The sequence below is a fragment of the Garra rufa genome, chromosome 5 (assembly GCF_049309525.1).
Source record: "Garra rufa chromosome 5, GarRuf1.0, whole genome shotgun sequence".
NCBI classification, from domain to species: domain Eukaryota; kingdom Metazoa; phylum Chordata; class Actinopteri; order Cypriniformes; family Cyprinidae; genus Garra; species Garra rufa.
The window spans coordinates 41335068-41358398 of record NC_133365.1 but is presented as its reverse complement, the minus strand read 5'-3'; the positions used below and the strand labels follow the sequence as shown (position 1 = coordinate 41358398).

The 23331-nt window shown below is 42.8% G+C and overlaps 1 protein-coding gene across 1 annotated transcript in view; it reads left to right on the top strand.

Annotated features, from left to right (window-relative positions):
• Positions 1–22844, top strand: part of fdx1b (ferredoxin 1b) — a 31789-nt gene extending 8945 nt beyond the window's left edge. The window contains exons 2-4 of the mRNA XM_073841322.1: positions 4196–4323; positions 14656–14785; positions 22589–22844. Coding sequence (XP_073697423.1) covers positions 4196–4323; positions 14656–14785; positions 22589–22703 — 373 coding nt within the window. The 3' untranslated portion in view covers positions 22704–22844. The remainder of the gene's footprint in view (positions 1–4195; positions 4324–14655; positions 14786–22588) is intronic.
• The last annotated feature ends 487 nt before the right edge of the window (positions 22845–23331 follow it).

Sequence of the window (23331 nt, the reverse complement as noted above, 5' to 3'; positions counted from 1 at the left end):
CCCCGTTCATTTTCCCACACTGCAGCAATGCCCGCTCACGCTCGAGCGCCCCGCTTATTTCCCCATGCCAGCTTACGCTCGAGCTCCCCGCTTACTCCTTTTACGCACCGCTATGCCTGCTCTTGCTGCAGTCCCCGCTCATATTTTCCACACTGCAGCAATGCCCGCTCACGCTCGAGCGCCCCGCTTATTTTCCCATGCCCGCTCACGCTCGAGCTCCCCGCTTATTCCTTTACGCACCGCTATGCCTGCTCTTGCCGCAGTCCCCACTCATTTTCCCTCACTGCAGCAATGCCCGCTCACGCTCGAGCGCCCCGCTATTCCCCCATGCCCGCTTACGCTCGAGCTCCCCGCTTACTCCTTTTACGCAACGCTATGCCTGCTCTTGCTGCAGTCCCCGTTCATTTTCCCACACTGCAGCAATGCCCGCTCACGCTCGAGCGCCCCTCTTATTTCCCCATGCCCGCTTACGCTCGAGCTCCCCGCTTACTCCTTTTACGCACCGCTATGCCTGCTCTTGCTGCAGTCCCCGCTCATATTTTCCACACTGCAGCAACGCCTGCTCACGCTCGAGCGCCCCGCTTATTTTCCCATGCCCGCTCACGCTCGAGCTCCCTGCTTATTCCTTTTACGCACCGCTATGCCTGCTCTTGCTGCAGTCCCCGCTCATTTTCCCACACTGCAGCAATGCCCGCTCAAGCTCGAGCGCCCCGCTATTCCCCCATGCCCGCTTACGCTCGAGCTCCCCGCTTACTCCTTTTACGCAACGCTATGCCTGCTCTTGCTGCAGTCCCCGTTCATTTTCCCACACTGCAGCAATGCCCGCTCACGCTCGAGCGCCCCGCTTATTTCCCCATGCCCGCTTACGCTCGAGCTCCCCGCTTACTCCTTTTACGCACCGCTATGCCTGCTCTTGCTGCAGTCCCCGTTCATTTTCCCTCACTGCAGCAATGCCCGCTTACGCTCGAGCTCCCCGCTTACTCCTTTTACGCACCGCTATGCCTGCTCTTGCTGCAGTCCCCGTTCATTTTCCCTCACTGCAGCAATGCCCGCTCACGCTCGAGCGCCCCGCTTATTTCCCCATGCCCGCTTACGCTCGAGCTCCCCGCTTACTCCTTTTACGCACCGCCATGCCTGCTCTTGCTGCAGTCCCCGTTCATTTTCCCTCACTGCAGCAATGCCCGCTCACGCTCGAGCGCCCCGCTTATTCCCCATGCCACAGCAATGCTCGCTCACGCTCGAGCGCCCCGCTTACCCCTTTACGCAGCAATGCCCGCTCTGACTAGAGCGCCCCGCTTATCTTCCCATGCAGCAGCAATGCCCGCTCAATCTCCTCTAACCCAGCAAAACCCACCCATCCCAGAGCACCTAGCATTTTTCTCCTATGCCGCAGCAGTACCTACCCCCAAGAGAACGCCATTCTTCATTTTCTCTGAATGCCATCCCACTTAAGGTTTTCTCTGCTTCCTTCCCTTGCAGGGCCCGCAGCAGCTCCTCCCGCGCTTCCCAGCCGCTAATCGTCCAGCATCCCTCCAGCGCAAGTTAAGCCTTTTTTGGGGGCCACCTGGCTGCTGTCCTGCAGTTATCTTGCATTTTTGGGGAGCGCTATTGGGTTCGGGCCAAAGGCCGAGCTCGGACCCCTCTCCCTGGGCAGGGGGAGTGCCCCGGGCTCGGGAATGACTACCGAGCTCGGAGCCCTCTCCCGGACAGCATGCCAAACACGCTTAACTTTACGCTGTTTATTATATGCAAAAGCGAACTAGTGAAGTGATGTTTCATTAACAAATTTCAGGAGGAGCTCGCGCAGATAATTAACATGGCCAATTCATCATCAGCAATCACTACCTAACCAGCCACTCTCCCTATCCAATTACTACAGTTCCTTTAAATAACCAAGCAGTCCTACCTTCAGCTATCTCTGATTCCAGCATCCCTCCCACCCCCCCTTTTTTTTCTTTTTCTCCTGCAGAAAAGGGGGGAGCGCTATTGGGTTCGGGCCAAAGGCCGAGCTCGGACCCCTCTCCCTGGGCAGGGGGAGTGCCCCGGGCTCGGGAATGACTACCGAGCTCGGAGCCCTCTCCCGGACAGCATGCCAAACACGCTTAACTTTACGCTGTTTATTATATGCAAAAGCGAACTAGTGAATTATTATAGGAGAGTATTATGCCTGAAATTCTTCACGTCAGTGAAAAATGCACAGATATGCAATAAACATTTGTACTGCTAAACAGTCTAGTGGTAGAACTTGCATCAGGCATGTCCACGTCTGATTTTTTTCCCCTATATTAAAATCAGAGCTGTTCATCAGTAATCGTATATGCAGAGCAAGTACACAATTTATGTTTTGTTTTCTGATTTAACCAGAATGAATATATTCTCTGCAATTTAATGAAGAAACTCAATGTTACTAATTCTAAAGGGACGTTTTCAAATTATCGGAGGCTTGGGCTCAGCTGTAAAACTGTCAGCTTGAGATTTGCATCCATGGCAGAAAGAAGTAGTGGACACAAAAGAGAGTTTTAAAAGACACTCCTTTGTTGTTACTTATGCATTTACACACTCGTGCCATCAAACTGTTGTGTAAACACAATATCACACTTGTTAGTGTGCGATATGCCAGTATATCGGCATGCTGTGATTACCTACATCATTTGGCCTGCAGCCTCGACAGCGATACTGATATACTGCCGTTCTGCTATAGAGCCCAACCTACATAAATTTAGCATATTAGTGGGTAAATCTAAAACTCAGAAGAGTGTGATTGAGGAAGTACTGCATAACCCAAAGTAAAAAAGGTACACTGCTGTCAAACTGCTATTCACAGAAAGATGACAATGAAATGTGTTCAGAGTCTCCTGTGCATAGTGCATGAGTCATCACTGAAGAGTCTAGAATGGGAAAAGTCACATGAAAAATTTGACAAGGCATTTGTCATTTGCTTTACAGAACCACCTAATTCAATTAAATTTAGTGCTTTTCAACTGCATATCTTCCCAAAGCAAGTTTGCTAAGAATAGTCCCTTGACTGAAACGGTTTGTCTTTTTAAAATAAACTCTTCAGTCTGACTGAATTTGTGCCAGCTAGATTTGTGTAAAGTTGGACTAACAGACTGAGATAATATGATTTGTAGCTTAGCATGGTCCAACAAGAATACACATTAATCGACCTATAATTGGCCTCGCCGTTGTGCGCATGAGATGACGTCATTTAATGACGTAAATATTCAGTTACGCTTTGTGTCATGTATACTCTGTACAGACAAATAATGAATGTGAGCTCGACTACACAAAAACTCATAACTCAGTTATGACCGTTCAGGTAAACGCAGTGACAAGGACAAATGTCCTAGCTTGGGTAATTTTTTTTGTGTTGAGCGGATGGTAATCTTCTTTTCATTTTCAAGTCCAAAAACACTTAAATTTGAATAGCCTTTTTTAAAAAGTACTACACTCTTTAAAGACTGTATAAGACCAGAAGAACATGTTCTCTGACAAATATCTCTTAAACGTAGGTTTTATTTTTTCAGTTTGGTTTGGAATCACAGAATTCAAAGGTGTCCATTGATTGTCATTGTCCGTGTTTTATAGGCAATTCATTAATGCCTGACTGAGCAATCATATGAGCTCTCTCTTGCACATGAACGATTAAGAGATTGCAAACACGTAGAATGATTAAAACTAATCAACATCCTTGTGTAATCAAGGCCCAGTTTCACATTCATGGCTTAGACTAAGCCAGGATTAGGCCATAGATCAATTAGAATATTTAAGTAATTTTTATAAACATACTTAGAAAAAAACATTACTGGTGTGCATTTTGAGACAAAGCAAAGGTACTGATATATTTTAAGATCAATCAGTGCAATTTTATTTCAGTTGAAACAGCCCAGACTTACATTTTAGTCTAGGACTACGCTTAAGCCTTGTCTGTGAAACCGGGGGCAAGAGTTAAATTAGTCCAGAACACTGCAGATTCTCCCTCTTTAAAATTCACACAATAAATAAATAAAATAACCCTTGTGCTCAGAAACTTACAGTCACAGACACTGCTTGTATTTTAGTTTAACACTACTTAATTCATCAAGCCAATCAAGTTTTTGCAATTCTATTCCTACTTCTTGTTTGTCAGTAATAATGCCTCTACCAAGAACATCACTGAATTGAGTTTGCTGTGTGTATCTGTATGTTTTCGCAGTTCCTCTGGCTCTAAAGTGCTGGTGCATTTTGTAAATCAGTCGGGGGTAAAGAGCAGCGTGTTTGTCACGGAGGGAGAGACTCTTCTAGACGTTGTCATCAAGAAGAATCTTGACATCAGCGGCTTTGGTAATGACACCATTTTTTGGGTTATTTTCCATGTGTCCCATCTGTTTTAAATGCGTATGTGTTATGAAACTTTTTCTCCAGAATGATATTCCCACTACTTTTCTTATTAACCTATTCGAACCCATTTTGTTATGGCTTACATGTGACAAAATATTTTTACTTAAAGTAAGCATGAAATAGAAACACTCTTTTCTTCTTTGATGTATATCTGAGTGAAACAGCTTCTCAAACTAGAATAAAAAATGTATACTGAGTATTGATTGGATCTGTGCAGGATCAATTTTTGTTTCACTCCTTCTTAAAACAAGTTATATTTCTTGTTATCTATCTATATAAAACCAAAACTATATATATATAAACAGTCAAACCAAAAATTATTCAGACACCAAATATATTTTAAATATTTTTTTTACTAGTGCGTGCAGTTCATTTATGTAAGTGAGGATAGCAAAATAAAGTAAACTGTGAGATATTATACCCAAAACCAAAAATTCTTCATACAGTGGTCTACCAGTAAAGTTTATACAAATTTGGGACCAAAAATTTGATTTGACACTTCGACCTGACCATGTTTTGTTACCAGATGAATTTCTTCTGACACAGTTTAACTCTAGAGTTCTTGTCATGTTTTATTACCGTTTTCTACACTATAGCGAATAAACCGTGATAATGTGAGAATAAATAGATGGATAGATAAGTTACATTTATAGTTGTTAGGAAGCAGACAGGACAACAAGGTAAGTGCAACAGATATATATGTTTATTGAATGCAGCGATGCCGGAGATGTGAGAAGACCCTGAGACTGGTGAGTATGGCAGACGTTGAGAGGATGGGAGTTGAATGAGCCGGGTATTGAATCGGGATGTAATCTTTCTTGCAGGAATTGTGCAGCGGGGATTGAGTGGCCGATCCCGTGGACGGAGTAAACACAGACTTATGGCACACACCACTTAGAGCTGACGCTGACAAACTTGGAGATGGCGATTCGGAAGACTGGAACTTGGAAGACTGGAACTTGGAAGACTGGAACTTGGAAGACTGGAACTTGGAAGACTGGAAACTCGGAAGACTGGAACGAGACAGAATTCAGGTAAGTAATTTCAGGTAACGATTGATAGCGAAACTCTTGGGAAGAGAGACACTACAGTCCGCTTTCGTGGGAACGAGCCCGGACAGTGAGTGTGGTGTGGCGTGCTGCTTTATACGTGGTGGTGATGATGGCGTGCAGGTGATGGTGATTAAAACTCAGGTGACGGTGATCTGGGCGTGACAGAGGGTGTGGAGCCTGGCCAATCCGTGACACTACCCCCCTCCCCAGGGCCCGCTCCTGAGGGCCGAGATCTTCTGCGCCGTGGTGGTCTCCCTCGTCCCCTAGGTGCAGGAAACTCCGGGTGATTAGTGTGGAACTCCTCGGTGAGCGTGGGATCGAGGATGTCTTCTCTTGGGACCCATGACCTCTCTTCAGGTCCATACCCTTCCCAGTCTACCAGATATTCGAGGAGACCACCACGACGACGGGACCGGAGGATCTCTCGGACGGAATAGACGGCGCCCTCATCCAGCATCAGGGGGGGAGGAGGTTCCTCTTCATGGCCAGGCTCTGTGGAGGAAGTGAGAGGTGGGTGAAATGGTTTTAGGAGGGAGACGTGGAATGTAGGATGGATGCGGTATTCCGGAGGGAGTTGGAGTTTGTATGTGACCGGGTTTACCTGTTCCAGGACTTGGAAGGGACCAACAAACCTGGGACTTAACTTTTTGGAGGGCAGCCGCAGACGGATGTCTCGGGTAGACAGCCAAACCTGGTCACCTGGCCTGAATTCAGGAGCCGCAGTCCTCCTCCGATCCGCTTGGGTCTTCTGTCTGCGGACTGCCCTCTGTAGGTGGTGATGGGCCTCGTCCCAGACCCTCTCGCTCTCCCGGAACCAGTGATCCACTGCGGGGACCTCAGATGGTTCACCATTCCAGGGGAATAGAGGTGGCTGGAACCCGAGGACGCACTGGAATGGTGTGAGGCCGGTGGATGGTTGCCGCAGTGAATTCTGGGCGTATTCGGCCCAGCCCAGGAACTGGCTCCAGGAGTTCTGGCGGCCATGGCAGAATGTCCGGAGGAACCGCCCCACTTCTTGGATTTTCCTCTCCGTCTGGCCGTTGGACTGCGGATGGTAGCCAGAGGAGAGGCTGACGGTCACACCTAGGAGCCGGAAGAAGGATTTCCAGAGGCGGGAGATGAACTGTGGACCACGATCGGATACCACATCCTCAGGTATGCCGTATTGACGAAAGACATTATTGAACAGGAGCTCCGCGGTTTCAAAGGCAGTGGGTAATCCTTTCAGGGGTAGGAGCTTGCAAAACTTCGAGAAGCGGTCCACAATTACCAAGATGCAGGTGTTTCCATCCGACTCCGGTAGATCCGTCATGAAATCGACTCCCAGGTGTGACCAGGGGCGGTTCGGGATCGGCAAGGGATGGAGCTTGCCTGCTGGTAAGTGTCTGGGGCTCTTGGACATAGCACATTCTCGGCATCCTTTGACGAAGCGCTGCACATCCCTTGCCATCCCAGGCCACCAGAAACGTTCGGACAACAGCGAGAGGGTGTTGTTGGTCCCGGGGTGCCCGGTGCCCAGGGAAGTATGGATGGAACGGATGAGATCTACCCGTTGTGTCCTGGGGATGTAGCGACGATCAGGAGGACAGCCCGGCGGAGGACGAGGGACGGGAGTGGCGACACTTGGAGGGGCTGACCATTCTATGGGGCTGACTATGATATTGTCTGGGAGGATGTTGCAGGGAGATTCAGTGATATCGGAAGAATCATGAATTCGGGACAAGGCGTCGGCTCTGACATTTTTTGGACCTGGGCGGTAGGAGATGGTAAATTGGAATCGTGAGAAGAAGAGTGACCATCGGGCTTGGCGTGGACATAGGCGTTTGGCATCACGGAGGTACTGGAGGTTTTTGTGGTCGGTCAATACCAGAAATGGATGTTTGGCTCCCTCCAGCCAGTGTCGCCACTCCTCCAGGGCAAGTTTAATGGCTAGGAGTTCCCTGTTGCCGATGTCGTAATTCCTCTCCGCCGGGTTGAACTTCCGGGAGAAGTAGGCACATGGATGGAGCAATTTAGTGGTTCCGTGATGCTGGGATAAAACTGCCCCCACGCCGGTAGTGGAGGCATCTACCTCGACGATGAAAGGGAGTTCAGGATTGGGGTGTCGCAGGATGGGTGATTTGGTGAAGGCTCTCTTGAGGGACTGGAAGGCTGCGGCAGCTTCGGGATTCCAGGATAATTTGGATGGTTTACCTTTGAGTAGGTTGGTTAGCGGCGTGGCAATGAGACTGTATCCTTTGATGAACCGACGATAAAAGTTGGCAAAGCCAAGAAATCTCTGAAGCTCTTTGACAGATGATGGTTGGGGCCAGGATGTGACGGATGACACCTTCCTCTCGTCCATGCGGATACCTTCATGGTCGATGATGTAACCCAAAAACTGAACAGATGGAAGATGAAATGAGCATTTTTCTGCCTTGAGAAACAGCTGGTGCTCCCTGAGTTTTTGGAGGACCTCCGCAACGTGGTGGATATGTTCGGTCTCACTCCGGGAGTACACGAGGATGTCATCTATGTAGACTATAACAAATCTGTGGAGGAACTCCCGGAGGACTTCGTGGATGAAGTTCTGAAATACGGAGGGGGCGTTGACCAGGCCATAGGGCATGACCCGATATTCGTAGTGCCCGGTAGGGGTCACGAAAGCCGTCTTCCACTCGTCCCCCCTCCGTATTCTCACCAGATTGTATGCGCTGCGGAGGTCCAACTTGGTGAAGATGGTGGCTGACCTTAGTTGTTCCAGGGCCGCAGGGACGAGAGGAAGGGGGTATTTGAATTTGACGGTACCTTGGTTTAACACTCGATAGTCAATGCATGGCCGCAGCCCTCCATCCTTCTTAGCGACAAAGAAAAAGCTGGAAGCTGCTGGGGACTTGGACGGACGGATATAGCCTTGGTTCAATGCTTCCTGTATGTACTCCTCCATGGCCTTACTCTCCGGAAGTGACAACGGGTAGATCCTTCCCTTGGGCAGAGGGGCGCCTGGAATCAGGTCGATGGCGCAGTCCCATGGCCGATGGGGCGGCAGCTGGGAAGCTCTCCTGGGGCAGAAGACGTCCTGGAAGGAGGAGTAAATTTCCGGAATCTGGGTAGAACGGTTCTCCAAGGGGCTTTCAATAGACGTGGCGTTGACAGGCATGGGTCTCGGAACAGGAAGAGGAAGTTCTGGAAAGCACTCGGGAAAGCAGGCATGGCTCCACTGAATTATTTCTCCACTGCCCCAGGAGATGATGGGATTATGCTTCGCCAGCCACGGGCGCCCCAAGATGATGTCCATAGTGGCGCCCTCCAGAACCAGTAGCTGAATCTCCTCTTGATGAAGGACTCCGATTTGGAGGTAAATGGGTTGGCATTTCCGGTGGATCCTTGGTCTTGTGGTGATGGAACGGGTTATAGGCTGGATCTGGTAGACGCTCGACGAAGCTTCGGTTCGGAGTTGGAGCTGGCGACAGAGGTTCCCCGAGATGAAATTACCCGCTGACCCGGAGTCGATGAGGGCGTGGGCTACGATGGAAGACGTAGGAGTGGTTAACTGCACACATGTAGACAAGGGATACATTTTTTCAACGTCTGACTGGATGACACTCACCGCAGCAGTAACAGGACGGAGGGGGCACGTCAGTCTGATGTGCCCACTAGCACCACAATAGAGGCATAAACCCCGGGTCAGCCTCCTCTGTCGCTCAGCGGGAGATAGTCTACCAGACTCCAGTATCATAGGTTCTGGTTCTGGAGGGCTGGCGATGTCCGCTGGGCGGAGGAGTGCAGTAGTCGAGGTTTCTGAGAGGTAAGATTGCATGCGGTCTGAACATCGGATGGATTGTTGGATGAAGCGCTCTAACCCCATAGCGTCATCTAGGGCAGCGAGTTGGAGACGAAGGCGAGGCTCGAGACCAAGGCGGTAAGTGGTCAGCAATGACCGCTCGTTCCATCCACTGGCCGCTGCGAGGGTGCGAAATCGTAGGGCATACTCCTGAGTAGACATAGATCCTTGAGACAAATGATACAGTTGCTCACCCGCTGATATTTCTCCATCCGTGCGACTGAAGTAGAGGTCGACCGATATTGGTTTTTACCGATACCGATAGCTAGGTTGGACCACACTGGCCGATACCGATTAATTAACCGATAGTTTTTGAAAATGGATACTGAACAGCATTAAAAATTAGTGATCTACTTTTTTTTATATACTAAACCATACTTTGTAAATGAATAAAAATATTATTTATTATATATTGATAATTAAAGTTATTTCATAGTTCATTAATGTTGACAAATTATCAGTAAATGTTGAAATTAACACACTCTAACAAGGAACAACACTTCTATTCTACAGCTTTCATTAATCTTAGTTGATGTTACAAATGGACTCATTGTCATCTTTACATTTTAACAATATGTAAAATTGCAGGTTCTATGCTTTTTGTTTATATTTGCCATCTTAAAATTACGATTCAATTTAATTACGATTTTCAATATTAACTAAATATAACCATGCGTCACATTCTCAGTTTTCAATGCACATGGCACCATTTTCATATACATTTTATATAAAATTTATTTTGTGCAAAATTGACTTTATTTATTTTTTTATTATATAAGCAGGCTACTTTTTTAAAACATTTACTTATTTAAAACAAGCGTTCTTTAAGTGTCGGCAAGTTTACAGAAAATAGTTATTGTTTTTTTATTTTTCGTTTGATTATTACTGATGAGATCACAGACAGTCGCTGCTTTAACCGGCTGCATTCAAACGAATGCACAGATTTATTTCGATGTATCAGATGTTTTGTCCTGCTCTGAAAACATAACTGACTGTGTGTACATCGAAAGTATTCGAAAATCCATGTTCATTTAACCTCATCTGCAAACAAGCTTTTTAAGACGAACAGACACAAAGAGAAACTGAAAGTCCGTCAGTGCGCGAGTTTAGTGCATCTAATAGTACTGCATTACAAACGGCAGAAATGAAGGCATATCTAAAGTAAAACATTGCGATTGAAATCTCACACTGTCAAACAATGCACACGTAGCTCACAGTGCAAATTCTGTGCAAGGAAGCCTGCCGCGTTTCTGGCGCGCACACGTGCCATGTGCGGGAAAAACACAAGCTCAACCGGACAAAAGTGCAGCGCTGCGTTGCGCGGACAACTCGCAGGTATCTCTCTCTCTCACACACACACAAGACGCGTCGCGTGTAGTTCAAGCAGAAATCTAAAACAGTTTATTTAATCACCAAACGGGCAAATGTTTACCTCCAGAAAGATAAAAAAAAACAGCAAAGGTTAGTCTAGACAGATTAAACGGAAAGAGAAAGTACAATCTATATCGTTAATTGCAGCCATTTCAGAAACAATTTCTTTTCTGTTTTACATTTATGTTTAAATATTATTTGTTTGTGTTTTGTTTCAGTTTAATATATTAATTACGAAAGAAGTTTGTGTTATTTGTAAATGTCGGACGTGGTATGAATTGGACGAAAATACGCCGGGAGAATTGGAGAGAGTCAGACACAATTTTTGAAGTTCGTTTTTATTTGTGGAAAATCCCTCCTTAAACGAATTTCGTTTTGTATAATTTTTATCTTTATTTTTAATATACATTTTTGTTAATCAGTTATTAAAATCAAATAAGAACAGGAAAATGGCATTGTGAAATAAAGTGCGTAACAAGATGCAAGCCTATGCTTTAAGGGCCTGAAGAAAAGGCTAAAACATAAATTATAGTTCTATATGAAGCATACAGACATTAGCGCTACAGAAATACAAATATTTTGCTGAAATGCACAATACTCAATGTTCCAGCCCAGGGTCAAGTCTTTATGAACATTAACAATGATTTTGGACAGATATGATGTAATGTAAAACTATGGCGCGCTGTGACTCGGCAGGATTCTGTCGGCTGAATGAACACAGTTTGCTTTCTCATGTCATGTCTTTAAATCTACAAATTTGCTGGCTAAAAATATGACTATAAATCAATACAAATATATGGTAACAATCCTGACATTAAACATTGGTCTGTGGCTTAACCTCTACTCTAAGACAGCGGAGCATGAGCGCTTCAGCAAAGAACGCAACCCGGAAAAACTATCGGCAAGGGTTTTTGCCGATAACCGATAGTTCGGCCAATCAACTATCGGTGCCGATTAATCGGCAAAACCGATAGATCGGTCGACCTCTAGACTGAAGACCTCCTTGAAGTGAGTGATAAAAGTCTGGATGGAACGAGTGGCCGGTCCATTCTGCTGCCAAATAGAGTTTGCCCATTTTAACGCTGGTCCTGTGAGGAGAGAGGTGATAAATGCAATTTTAGATTGATCAGTGGGGTAGAGCGCAGGTTGCATTGTAAAAATCAGAGAACACTGCAGAAGAAATCCATTGCACTCCTCCGCCCCGCCATTGTATGGCGCTGGTCGGGCCATGGGACTGGATGGTAGCGGATCCGAAGAAGTGCTGGGAGGCGTGACAAGCGGCGGTGCGGAAGGGGTGACAGATGGTGAAGCCAGAAGGACTTTTCTCAGCGAGTCCACCAACTCTTGAAACGGGTCTTGTGGGTTCATGCTGCTGACTGTTTTCAGGTCCGGGCTTCTGTTAGGAAGCAGACAGGACAACAAGGTAAGTGCAACAGATATATATGTTTATTGAATGCAGCGATGCCGGAGATGTGAGAAGACCCTGAGACTGGTGAGTATGGCAGACGTTGAGAGGATGGGAGTTGAATGAGCCGGGTATTGAATCGGGATGTAATCTTTCTTGCAGGAATTGTGCAGCGGGGATTGAGTGGCCGATCCCGTGGACGGAGTAAACACAGACTTATGGCACACACCACTTAGAGCTGACGCTGACAAACTTGGAGATGGCGATTCGGAAGACTGGAACTTGGAAGACTGGAACTTGGAAGACTGGAACTTGGAAGACTGGAAACTCGGAAGACTGGAACGAGACAGAATTCAGGTAAGTAATTTCAGGTAACGATTGATAGCGAAACTCTTGGGAAGAGAGACACTACAGTCCGCTTTCGTGGGAACGAGCCCGGACAGTGAGTGTGGTGTGGCGTGCTGCTTTATACGTGGTGGTGATGATGGCGTGCAGGTGATGGTGATTAAAACTCAGGTGACGGTGATCTGGGCGTGACAGAGGGTGTGGAGCCTGGCCAATCCGTGACAATAGTAACTTATATATAGTTCTGTTCCAGTGAGATTCTATCTTGCTCTGGTTTTCAGCTCCCACACACATGACACTTTTGTCAAACTGTCAAAAGGAAGGTGTTCTCCCTCGTGACGCATACAACTGAGAAGAGAATATCGAACTGCGTATATAAAATGTTTATTGTGGTTGTGTGATATTTTTACCTTTACTCTTACAAATAAAGGTTCCAAAAAGGTGGAAGGTTTTTGCAGTGATGTGATAGAAGAACCATTTTTGGTTCCCCAAAGAACCTTTCAGTGAACAGTTGTCAAAAGAACCATTTTGAAGAACATTTTAAAAATCTAAAGAACCCTTTTCCTCTTTAAAGGAACACTCCACTTTTTTAGGAAATAGGCTCATTCTCCAACTCCCCCCGAGTTAATAAGTTGAGTTTTACCGTTTTGAAATCCATTTAACCGTTCTCCTGTTCTGGCGATATCACTTAGCTTAGCATAGCTTAGCATAGATCATTGAATCCTATTAGACCAATAGCATCACGTTCAAAAATGACCAACAAGTTTCGATATTTGTCCTATTTAAAACTTGACTCTTCTGTAGTTATATCGTGTACTAAGACCGGTGGAAATGCAGGAAGCATTTGCAGGAAGGAAGTTTGCTGCCGTAATAAGGCTGAAGCAGGAGCAGTAATACCACGCAGCACATGTGCAAATGCTAAACTAGCTGGGAACTCATTTCTGATAATACTCTGCCTGCTTCGGCCATATTACGGAATGGAAGTGTAGTTCCTAATCTTATCAGCCTAGAAACTCGCAGCTTTGCATTTCCACCGGTCTTAGTACACGATATAACTACAGAAGAGTCAAGTTTTAAATACAACAAATATGGAAACTCGTTGGACATTTTTGAATGCGATGCCATTGGTCTAATAGGATTCAATGATCTATGCTAAGCTATGCTAAAAGTGATATCGCCAGAACAGGAGAACGGCTGAATGGATTTCAAAACGGTAAAAATCAACTTATTAACTCGGGGGGATTTGGAGAATGAGCCTATTTCCAAAAAAAGTGGAGTGTTCCTTTAGGCCGCGATCACACCGAACGCGTCTTTTAGTTCTAAAAACGCGAGGCGCACAGCACTGCCTTTTTTGGTGACTTTTAATAAAAGAGCAGTGTGCTGCGTTTTTTTAATGTTGCTAGGCAATGACCGAAACGGCTGTCCTGTCAGTCAAATCAAAGGATTATAGTGCGAGCGCTCTAAAATCTTTGTTTTTTGCTGTTAAGTAAACTGTCATATTAGCAGAAACCCTAAATAATACAGCTCCGGGTTACCCACGACAGACACCAAAGGTTTCTCCTCTAATTCTTGCAGTCTCCGGACTTTTTAAGCAACGGTAAACTTTCATCACCACAACAGAAGGCCCGCCTCTCCATTCATTCGATTGGACAATGGAAAAGAACGCGAATGACGTTGGGCGTTTTTCCGCTCAGAGTTGATTTTTTTTCAACTTCAGGCGCTCAGAGCGCTTCTGCAAAAACGCGAGGCACAGCAGGCGGCGAAAACGCGAGGCGCCCGGTGCGCATAAGCGGCGCGCAGAACGCTCACTGCCAACAGAAAACCATTCAAAAGAGGCGCCTCCAACTGCTAAAACGCGTTCGGTGTGATCGCGGCCTTAAAGAACCTTTTCTGCATTTGAAAAATTCCATGGATGTTCAAGCTTCTTCATGGAAACATGGATGCCGATTATGAACCTTTATTTTCAAGAGTGTTAAACCTTAAAGTTGTTTTACTGTACCCCGAAATCTACCTGGATGAGAATAGAACCACAATTTTATCCTTTTTTTATTTTACATTTAGATTTTGCCATCATTCCACAAATCATTATTATATACGAAAGGTACCATGTACTGGAAAAAATGTGGTTCTATTCTTATCCTGGTGGGTTTAGGGTTACAGTAAGGGGATAGAAAGTACAGTTTGTACTTTATAAAAAACATTACATGTATGGAATGCCCCGAAAACCCAACTCTCTCTCTCTCTATGTGTGTGTGTGTGTGTGTGTGTGTGTGTCTTAGGAGCATGCGAGGGCGCTCTGGCCTGTTCCACCTGTCATCTGATATTTGAGGATAGTGTGTATGACAAACTGGAGCCAATAGTGGATGAAGAGGTTGACATGCTGGATTTGGCTTACGGACTCACCAAGACGTAAGACACCTGGATCTAAAGTATTAGAGTGTTAAGTCAGTAATGCTTTCTGTCATGCTGTGTGAGTCAGGCTGATTTATCCAGTGCAAATCACAGACATCTCACCAGTCCTGGAAAGGTCCGGGAGTCTCCCGCATATTGATAGCACCTCCCTGCCTCCTGCAAATTATATGCAATATCCAGGAAATTGAGTAAGCGAGAAAGAGAAGCCCTGTTTCAAGGTTATTGAAGTGCATTTTTGGTGATCCAGTGACAAGTTGTCTGACGAGATGTGGTTACAGTTTCCATCTGGTAGCAAGTACTATAGAATGAATCAGCTCAATCAATCAAGTATGCAGCATACGTGTGAGCATAAAGAAGGCAAATTAAAAAAATCCGTCGTTAATTACTTATCCTCATTTTGTTCCAGACCCATATGATTAAGATAAAATTAAGATATTTTTGATGAAATCTGAGAGCTTTCTGTTCCTGCATAGACAGCAACACAACTGATATGTTCAAGGCCCAAAAAGGTAGTAAAGATATCATTAAAATAGCCTATGTGACATCAGTGGTTCAACCGTAATTTTATGAAGCTACTTTTTGTGTGTTCTAATCAGTATCAGTTTTCAACGCATATGTGTGCATTCCTTTGCTTGTAAACAAGGCGCAGTGCATTCTATGTCAGAATGTCGACTCCATCAGCAGCATCACACACATAAATAAAGTCGTTGTTTTTGCTTTTGGGTGAGAAAGCTCTCAGATTTCATTAAAATAATATCTTAATTTGTGTTCCGAAGATGAATAAAGGTCTTACGGATTTGGAACTGCATGAGGGTGAGTAATTAATTACATAATGTTTATTTTTGGGTAAGCTAGTCTTTTAAATTTAGGGGCTTTATTCATATATTACTAAGAGGCCAAACTCATGTTATATTACCTCTTTTCCTTGCTCTCCATCACTTTTAAACAGCGTAAAAGCGATATGCGCATATAGTTTTACTTTTTAAATGAGAGGCAATTCGGCGTAAAGCAATTGTTAATTTTTAGTTTGTCTAAATTTTCCCTCTCTTCCTCCTCTTTTGAAAGTGTTGTGCGCTTTTTACTTTCCCTTTTCAAATTAGTGGCAATTCAGCGTCAATTGATTGAATCGGCCTACAACGCAAACTTACTTAGCCTATATAAATCATATAACCTTTATTAACAAAACAAATAAAATACACCATGCTATAGGCTATGCCTTATATAAAATAACAAATAACTTACACAAAGTTTAAGGTAGCCTATACAAAACTGAACATAAGTAGGCTAACATGGAACCAAATAAATAAGAAAAGTAGATTGTTGAACTAAATGATTTTTTTTTTTTTTTTTTTTTTTTTTTTTTTTATTCAAGATAATACACAAGCATCTCAAGGCACAATTGTCAATCAAATTATTACAAGACAAAGAAAACGGGGGAAAAAATTAAATAAAACATACACAAATAAGTGGGTATATTAAATGCCCACATTCGTATGAACATATAATCACAATAATATAAACATACAAATAATCATCTAAACAAGCAGAGAAAAAAAAATAAGGAACAACAGAAAAAAAAAAAAAAAAAAAAAAATTATCCAAAACCTGCATCCTTAAAGTATTCCAGAAATGGGCTCCAAGATTTTATAAAAAGATCTGGTTTCATTCGAACTCCAAATTTAATCTTTTCAAGTTTAAGGGCAAAAAGTAGGTCGAAGACCCATTGACGATAGGTTGGAGGAGATGGTTGCTTCCAATTAATAAGTATAAGCCGCCTAGCCAACAGTGTGCAAAGTGCAATATTATCCATTTCTAAAGCTGTCAGTTTCACATTGTCCGGAAGAACCCCAAATAGGGCAGTTAAAGGGTAGGGGTCTATTGCTGTATTAAAAATTTCTGAAAAACACTTGAAAATTCTACCCCAAAACGTCAATAACTTAGAACAAGCCCAAAAAGAATGAAACAGAGAGGCTGGCTCCACAACACAACGTGGACAAGTGGGGTCTAGATCAGGAAATATCCTATTAAGTTGTACCCTAGACCAGTGAATACGATGCACCACCTTAAATTGAATAAGCCTATGTCTAGAGCTAACTGAAGAAGAATGTATCCTTTTTAAGACAGCATCCCAAATTTCATTTTCTAAGATGATATTTAAGTCCTCCTCCCAAAGAGATTTTAAAGACATGCTCGATGGGGTTTGTTTGTTATTTATTAAACTATAAATCTTTGATATGGCACCCCTAATACATCTATGCTGATATAAAATATTCTCCAACACACCAGTAGGAGGAGCCGAGGGGAAATCCGAAAAGTGTTTACGAGCAAAGCTCCGAGCTTGAAAATACCTAAATAAATGTGAATTAGGCAAGCCAAATTTTTCTTTAAGTTGGTCAAATGAAGCAAAGGTATTATCTATAAATAGCTGGTCAATTGTAACTAAACCTTGCAATTTCCAAATGTTGAAGGCCTTATCAAGAAGAGAAGGTGGAAAAGAAAAATTACTCGCAATGGGTGCAGCTGAAGAAAGACCCTTAAGTTGTTGAGCTTTGCGGAACTGAGTCCAAATCCTCAGAGAATGTTTAACAACTGGATTCTTAATCAAGATACTATGAGTAGAGGGGATAGAAGAACAGAGCAAAGATGTTAGCGTGACTGGGGAACAACATTTAGCCTCTATTTGCACCCAAAGAGGTTCGCACAATTGCAAATCATGTTGCACCCAGTATAGTAAGTTTCTAAAGTTGGCTGCCCAGTAGTAAGTTTGAAAGTGAGGCAAAGCCAAACCTCCCAGCTCCTTTGGCTTAACCAAATGCTTTAGACCTATTCGTCTAGGTTTGTTATTCCAGATAAAAGAAGAGATCATTTTTTCCAAACCTGAGAAAAAGGACTTGGGAATAAATATGGGCAAGCATTGAAATAAATATAAAAATTTGGGAAGAATGTTCATTTTAACTGCATTTACCTTTCCTATTAGTGAGAGAGGAAGAGGTTTCCATGACAAAAACAGAGATTTTGTAACTTCTAATAAAGGGCTGAGATTGGCTTTAAACAAGTCAGCATGTCTACGTGTTACTTGGACACCCAAATACCGAAACTGGTTCTTAACAACTCTAAACTGGAAATTTGAATATGAGATACTTGACGCAGCTGAATTCACTGGAAATAGTTCACTTTTAGAAAAATTCAATTTATAACCCGAAAAAATACTAAATGAGTCCAGTATTAAAACTGCTCGAGGAATTGAGACTAGGGGGTTGGATATAAATAAAATAAGATCGTCAGCATATAATGAAACCTTCTGTTCTAGACCATCCCGAAAAATTCCCTGCACCTCTGGATCAGTACGTAGTGCAATTGCCAGGGGTTCAATAGCAATAGCAAATAAGAGCGGGGAAAGGGGACACCCCTGCCTTGTGCCCCGACACAGTAAAAAAGGATCTGAAATAATATTATTTGAGCGTACAGATGCTTTGGGAGTGGCATAAAGGAGCTTTATCCAAGAGATAAATTTTAAACCAAATCCAAACCTCTCCAAGACCTTTACGAGATAGTCCCACTCAATGCGGTCAAATGCTTTTTCAGCATCTAGAGAGACCACAACTTCGGGATTGTTGGAGTGAGTTGAATACATAACATTAAAAAGACGCCTAATATTAAAGAAAGAATGCCGGTCCCGAACAAAACCAGTTTGATCAGGTGAGATTACTTTGTGCAATGTTTTTTCAAGCCGAACAGATAGTATTTTAGCCAGTATCTTGTAGTCACAGTTTAAAAGCGAAATGGGACGATAGGAACTACAATCAAGGGGGGGTTTATCTTTCTTAAGAATTAGTGAGATAATAGCTTGATAAAAGGTTGGGGGTAACTCTGAATTTTGAAGACTCTCTAAAAAAACTGAAAGCAACACTGGACAAAGTAATTTAGAAAATGCTTTATAAAAGTCAGACGGGAAACCGTCAGGGCCTGGGGCCTTGCCTGTTTTTAAGGAACCAATTGCATCAGCTATTTCGTCGATTTTAATATCCTCATCCAAAAAATCACACAGAGCCTTCTCTATAGTGGGAAAATCCAATTTATCTAAAAAAATATTCATTAATGATGTATCTTGAGGAGATTCAGAGGTGTACAAATTTACATAATATTGTTTAAACTGGGAGTTTATTTCTTTATAATCAGTAGTAGTAATTCCTGAAGGTAAACTAAGTTGGGGTATCAAGCGTGAGGTCTGTGTTTTACGAATATGATGAGCTAACAATTTACCAGTTTTATCACCAAATTCATAGATCCTATGTTGAGCACGTAAAAACAATTTCTCAGCCTCTTCAGTGGATAACAGATCATATTTTGTCTGCAAAATCTGCCGTTCTTTATAAAGATTTAGAGAGGGATTTAATGAGTACTCGGTATCAATTGCTGCTATAGAACTAGATAGTTCTTCTAGCTGCTTCTTTCGCTCTTTATTTTTATAAGAGGAGTATGAAATTATTAGACCACGCAGATAACATTTTAAAGTCTCCCAGATGGAGGAAAAGGCCATACCCTGAGTGCTATTAATTTCAAGAAAAGAAGATATATTTAAGGAGATAAATTTAACAAATTCTTTATCCTTTAATAGACCGGTGTTAAAGGACCACTGACAATTCTTTGGAGGTGCTTTTGGAAATTTAAGTCCCAAAACAACAGGTGCATGATCAGATATTACTATGCTTTCATATGAACAATCCTGAAGGTAAGGAAGAAGTTTGTTATCTAGAAAAATATAATCTATTCGTGAGTAGGACTGGTGTACTTGAGAAAAAAAAGAAAATTTCTTTGTCAAAGGATTTAAAAAGCGAAACGCATCACTAATACCATAATTATGCAGGAAAGACTGAATAATCTTTGCACATTTTGAAAGAGATACAACTTTTTTTGAGGACCTATCAAGTTGTGGGCACATTACAAAGTTGAAATCTCCACCGAGGATTAATGAATGAGAGTGAAGGTCAGGTATACATGACAGAAAAGAGGTGATAAAGGTAGCATCGTCATAGTTAGGGGCATATACATTAGCAAGAATTAAGGGGATAGAAAACAAAGTTCCTATTACAATTACATATCTACCCTTATAATCTGCAATAACTTTTGTTACAACAAACGGAGTAGATTTATGTATCAAAATACCACAACCCCTAGACTTGAATTGAAAATGTGAGTGATAAATTTGTCCCACCCAATCTTTTTTTAATCTAAAATGATCGGATGAACAGAGATGTGTTTCTTGAAGAAACACAAAATCGGCTTTCAGCTTTCTAAGATGAATCAGGACCTTATTGCGTTTAACTGGATTATTCAAACCTTTGCAATTCCAGCTAACCCATCTCACCAACCCATCTTTATTAGCTCTACTACCCATCATTTAACAAATAGGAGGAAAAATAATAACGAGAAACCCAAACAGCTATACAAAAAACAGTAGATACAGAAAATCATGTGAAAAATAACAAAGATCAATGGCCCAATCTTGTGCTTTTGAGATGAACAAAGATATAAGAACATGTTAAACTTCAAGAACCCTAGCGCGGAGACCCACCCCCCACCCTCACTGTCACCCCCCACACCGCGCTCTCGAACTAAGCTAACACTCTTCCAACTAGAGTGTACGCTACCCTGAGGAAGCATTCCAATGTGCGTGCGAGATATTGTGGTTCTTACCTCGGACGCATCCCCGCAAACAAGTACAAAATACAGCAAAAACAACTTTATACAAATAAACAATCCTTAGAAAAATAAATATTCACAAATAAGACCACTAAATTTAGTGCTGTTAGTAGTCTAAGGACCAGAGAAAATGAGACATTCGGTTCCAGTACATTGTACCTATTTAAGCAGGTAATATATGTTGTCTCACAAAAGCCATTGCCGCGGTTGGAGTATCAAACGCGTGTTCAGCACCGTTCTTTGTGATTCTGAAGCCAGTGAGACCCTTTAGACCGTACTTAACATCTGGCATGGACCTCAGAAGACGTTTCACCTCATAGTAAGCGGCCCGCTTCTTGGCAATCTCGGGGGGAAAGTCCGGGAAGACGAAAACAGTTTTGTCTCTGAACTTAAGCTGCCCCCCTCGGCTCGCTTTCCGCCAAATATCCTCCTTAACATCGTAGCGATGGAAACAGATAACAAAGGCTCGCGGACGGCTACTTTCTGCAGGTTTTGGCGCAAGTGTGCGATGCGCGCGAGCCAGGAGTGGAGGTTCAGGTAAATCAAATATTTCCGCCAGAGCATCTGCTACGAACTTCGTTGGTTGTGGGCCTTCCAGACCTTCCGGAATTCCCACTAGGCGAAGATTGGATCTGCGGGAGCGACACTCCAAGTCGAGGCATTTGGCTTGCAGTGAAGTGATCTCTTTTTGAAGAGAAACAACCGTAGGTTCGAGCGAGTGAAGACTGGTCGTCCATTCTGAGGTAGCGGTTTCTAGGCTTGTTAAGCGCTCACTGTGGGATTTGAGGTCTTCTTTCAAAGACGAAAATGTATTGTGCATTTCCTCTCGTACCAGAGAAATTTCGCCTCGAATTTCAGCGGCGTGAGCATCAAATTTTGCGTGAATTCCACTTTCAAGCCTGCTAATAGCAGCCATAATTGCCTCAGAAGTGGACAGTTCATCACACTTAGCCGCTTCAAGAGAAGAGCCGCCAGTAACAGCCGAATCGGTCTTCTTTTGACGTTGCGCCTTTGTAGTCATCGTTAGAACTCAAATAAGATTGCAATAATTGTCAGAAGTCACTTACAAATACAGATGGCGCAGAAATAACGCTGTATAAAGTCTTAAAATAGAATTTTAAAGGCAGGTTTGCGGAGCTCCCGACTTACTCGACCTCACATGGCAGACGCTAAACCGGAAGTCCTGAACTAAATGATTTTTATTACTATAAAAAATTAAAACGATGGTGGCGGGGCGGTGCTACGGTGGGCAAGTGATAAAACCAGTGTTGCGGCTTCACACTGGCATCACCGTCATCACTGTCTATCGCAGCAAGCCTAGTGTCAATTAATTAATCGATTTAGTCACAAATTAAATTTGGATGTGAAGTTAGCCACAAAATATTATTTAGAGCCATTATTGTGTTAAATGATAAAGTATTAAGTAGACATTACAAATTGTAGCTTTAGAGAGAAATACTTTGATTCAACATAAAATGTATTACACACAAACATTTAGGCTACAACGGCCTAACATAAACTATGGAACATAAAAGAAGATTGTTTAAGAAACATCTCAGTATTTTTTGTTCATACAATGAAAGTCCAAAACAGCTTAGTTACCAACAGTCTTCTTTTCCGTTTTTTAAATTATTATTATTTTTTAATATAATGATACTCTAAATAATAAACTAAAACTGCCAGCAGGTGGTAAGTTTATGAGAAGGCTATTGAATAATTGGATTTGTTCAAAATGCGGATTAATTTAGAAGGTAAACATAAACGCATATCAGTTGTGTCGCGGCTTTAAAGGATTTTTAATTGCATTATTTTTTCATAACTAATTAATTAAGTTAATGCGTTAAACTGACAGCCCTTATTCTATTCTATTCTATTCTATTATATTCTATTCTATTATATTATACCATAAATGGGGTGGTGGGTGGTGGTAATGCTGCCTGAAATAGATTTTAGGTGAGATGTCTATAATCACATCAATGCATCTTAGACGATTAAGAAAACTGTCCTTGTTGTGAAGAACATGTAATAGATGTTTTCATCAATTAGCAAACTTTAACTGTGTTAATGATTTTTGCTTCTGTTTTGTCATCGGTTCAGATCTCGTTTGGGGTGTCAGGTGACTGTGGAGCGCTGGATGGACGGAATGACAGTTCATGTACCGCAAGAGATCAAAGATCAACGAGGAAAACAAGAGGCAGTGAGCAGCAAATGATACACACATACAATTACCTTGTTAACTTCACACTACAGTCAGATCTGTTTTTCTTATTCATAGCTATTTTTGTTTTGTTCTGTTTTGATGGCATATGAACATGGTACTTGGTACTGAAATTCCACAAAATAATAAAATGGATGTGACCCAGCAGTATGCCTCTGTATATTACCAAAAAGAATACAAACACAGCAACAAATCAGATTAATATTTCTTGGCTTAAAGGAAAGACATTTTTAAAATGTATTACAATATTTGCACTTAAGTCTTAGCAAGAACAATGACAGGTGCATTAGACACCTTCAACTCACCTGCGTGTTTGGAAGTTTAAAACCACTTTCTTCTGGATCAATGTTTATGTGTGAGTCAAACTGGATACTTCACACCGCAAACAAATACTGTTTTTGGCTTAAACAGCATAAGACCATTAGATTAATATTGCTTAAAGCTTCAAGCGAGGAAGCCAAAGGTTCTCCATCTAAAAAACCCAAGGGTTGAACTCAAGAATCACTTTATAACCTATGCTTAACCTCAGGCTGTTCTGGGGCACTAAGTGTCTCTGATAGTTTAAAATCAACTGGCTTTACAACAGCTTTGCTTGAAGAAGATTGTTTATTAAAATCATTAA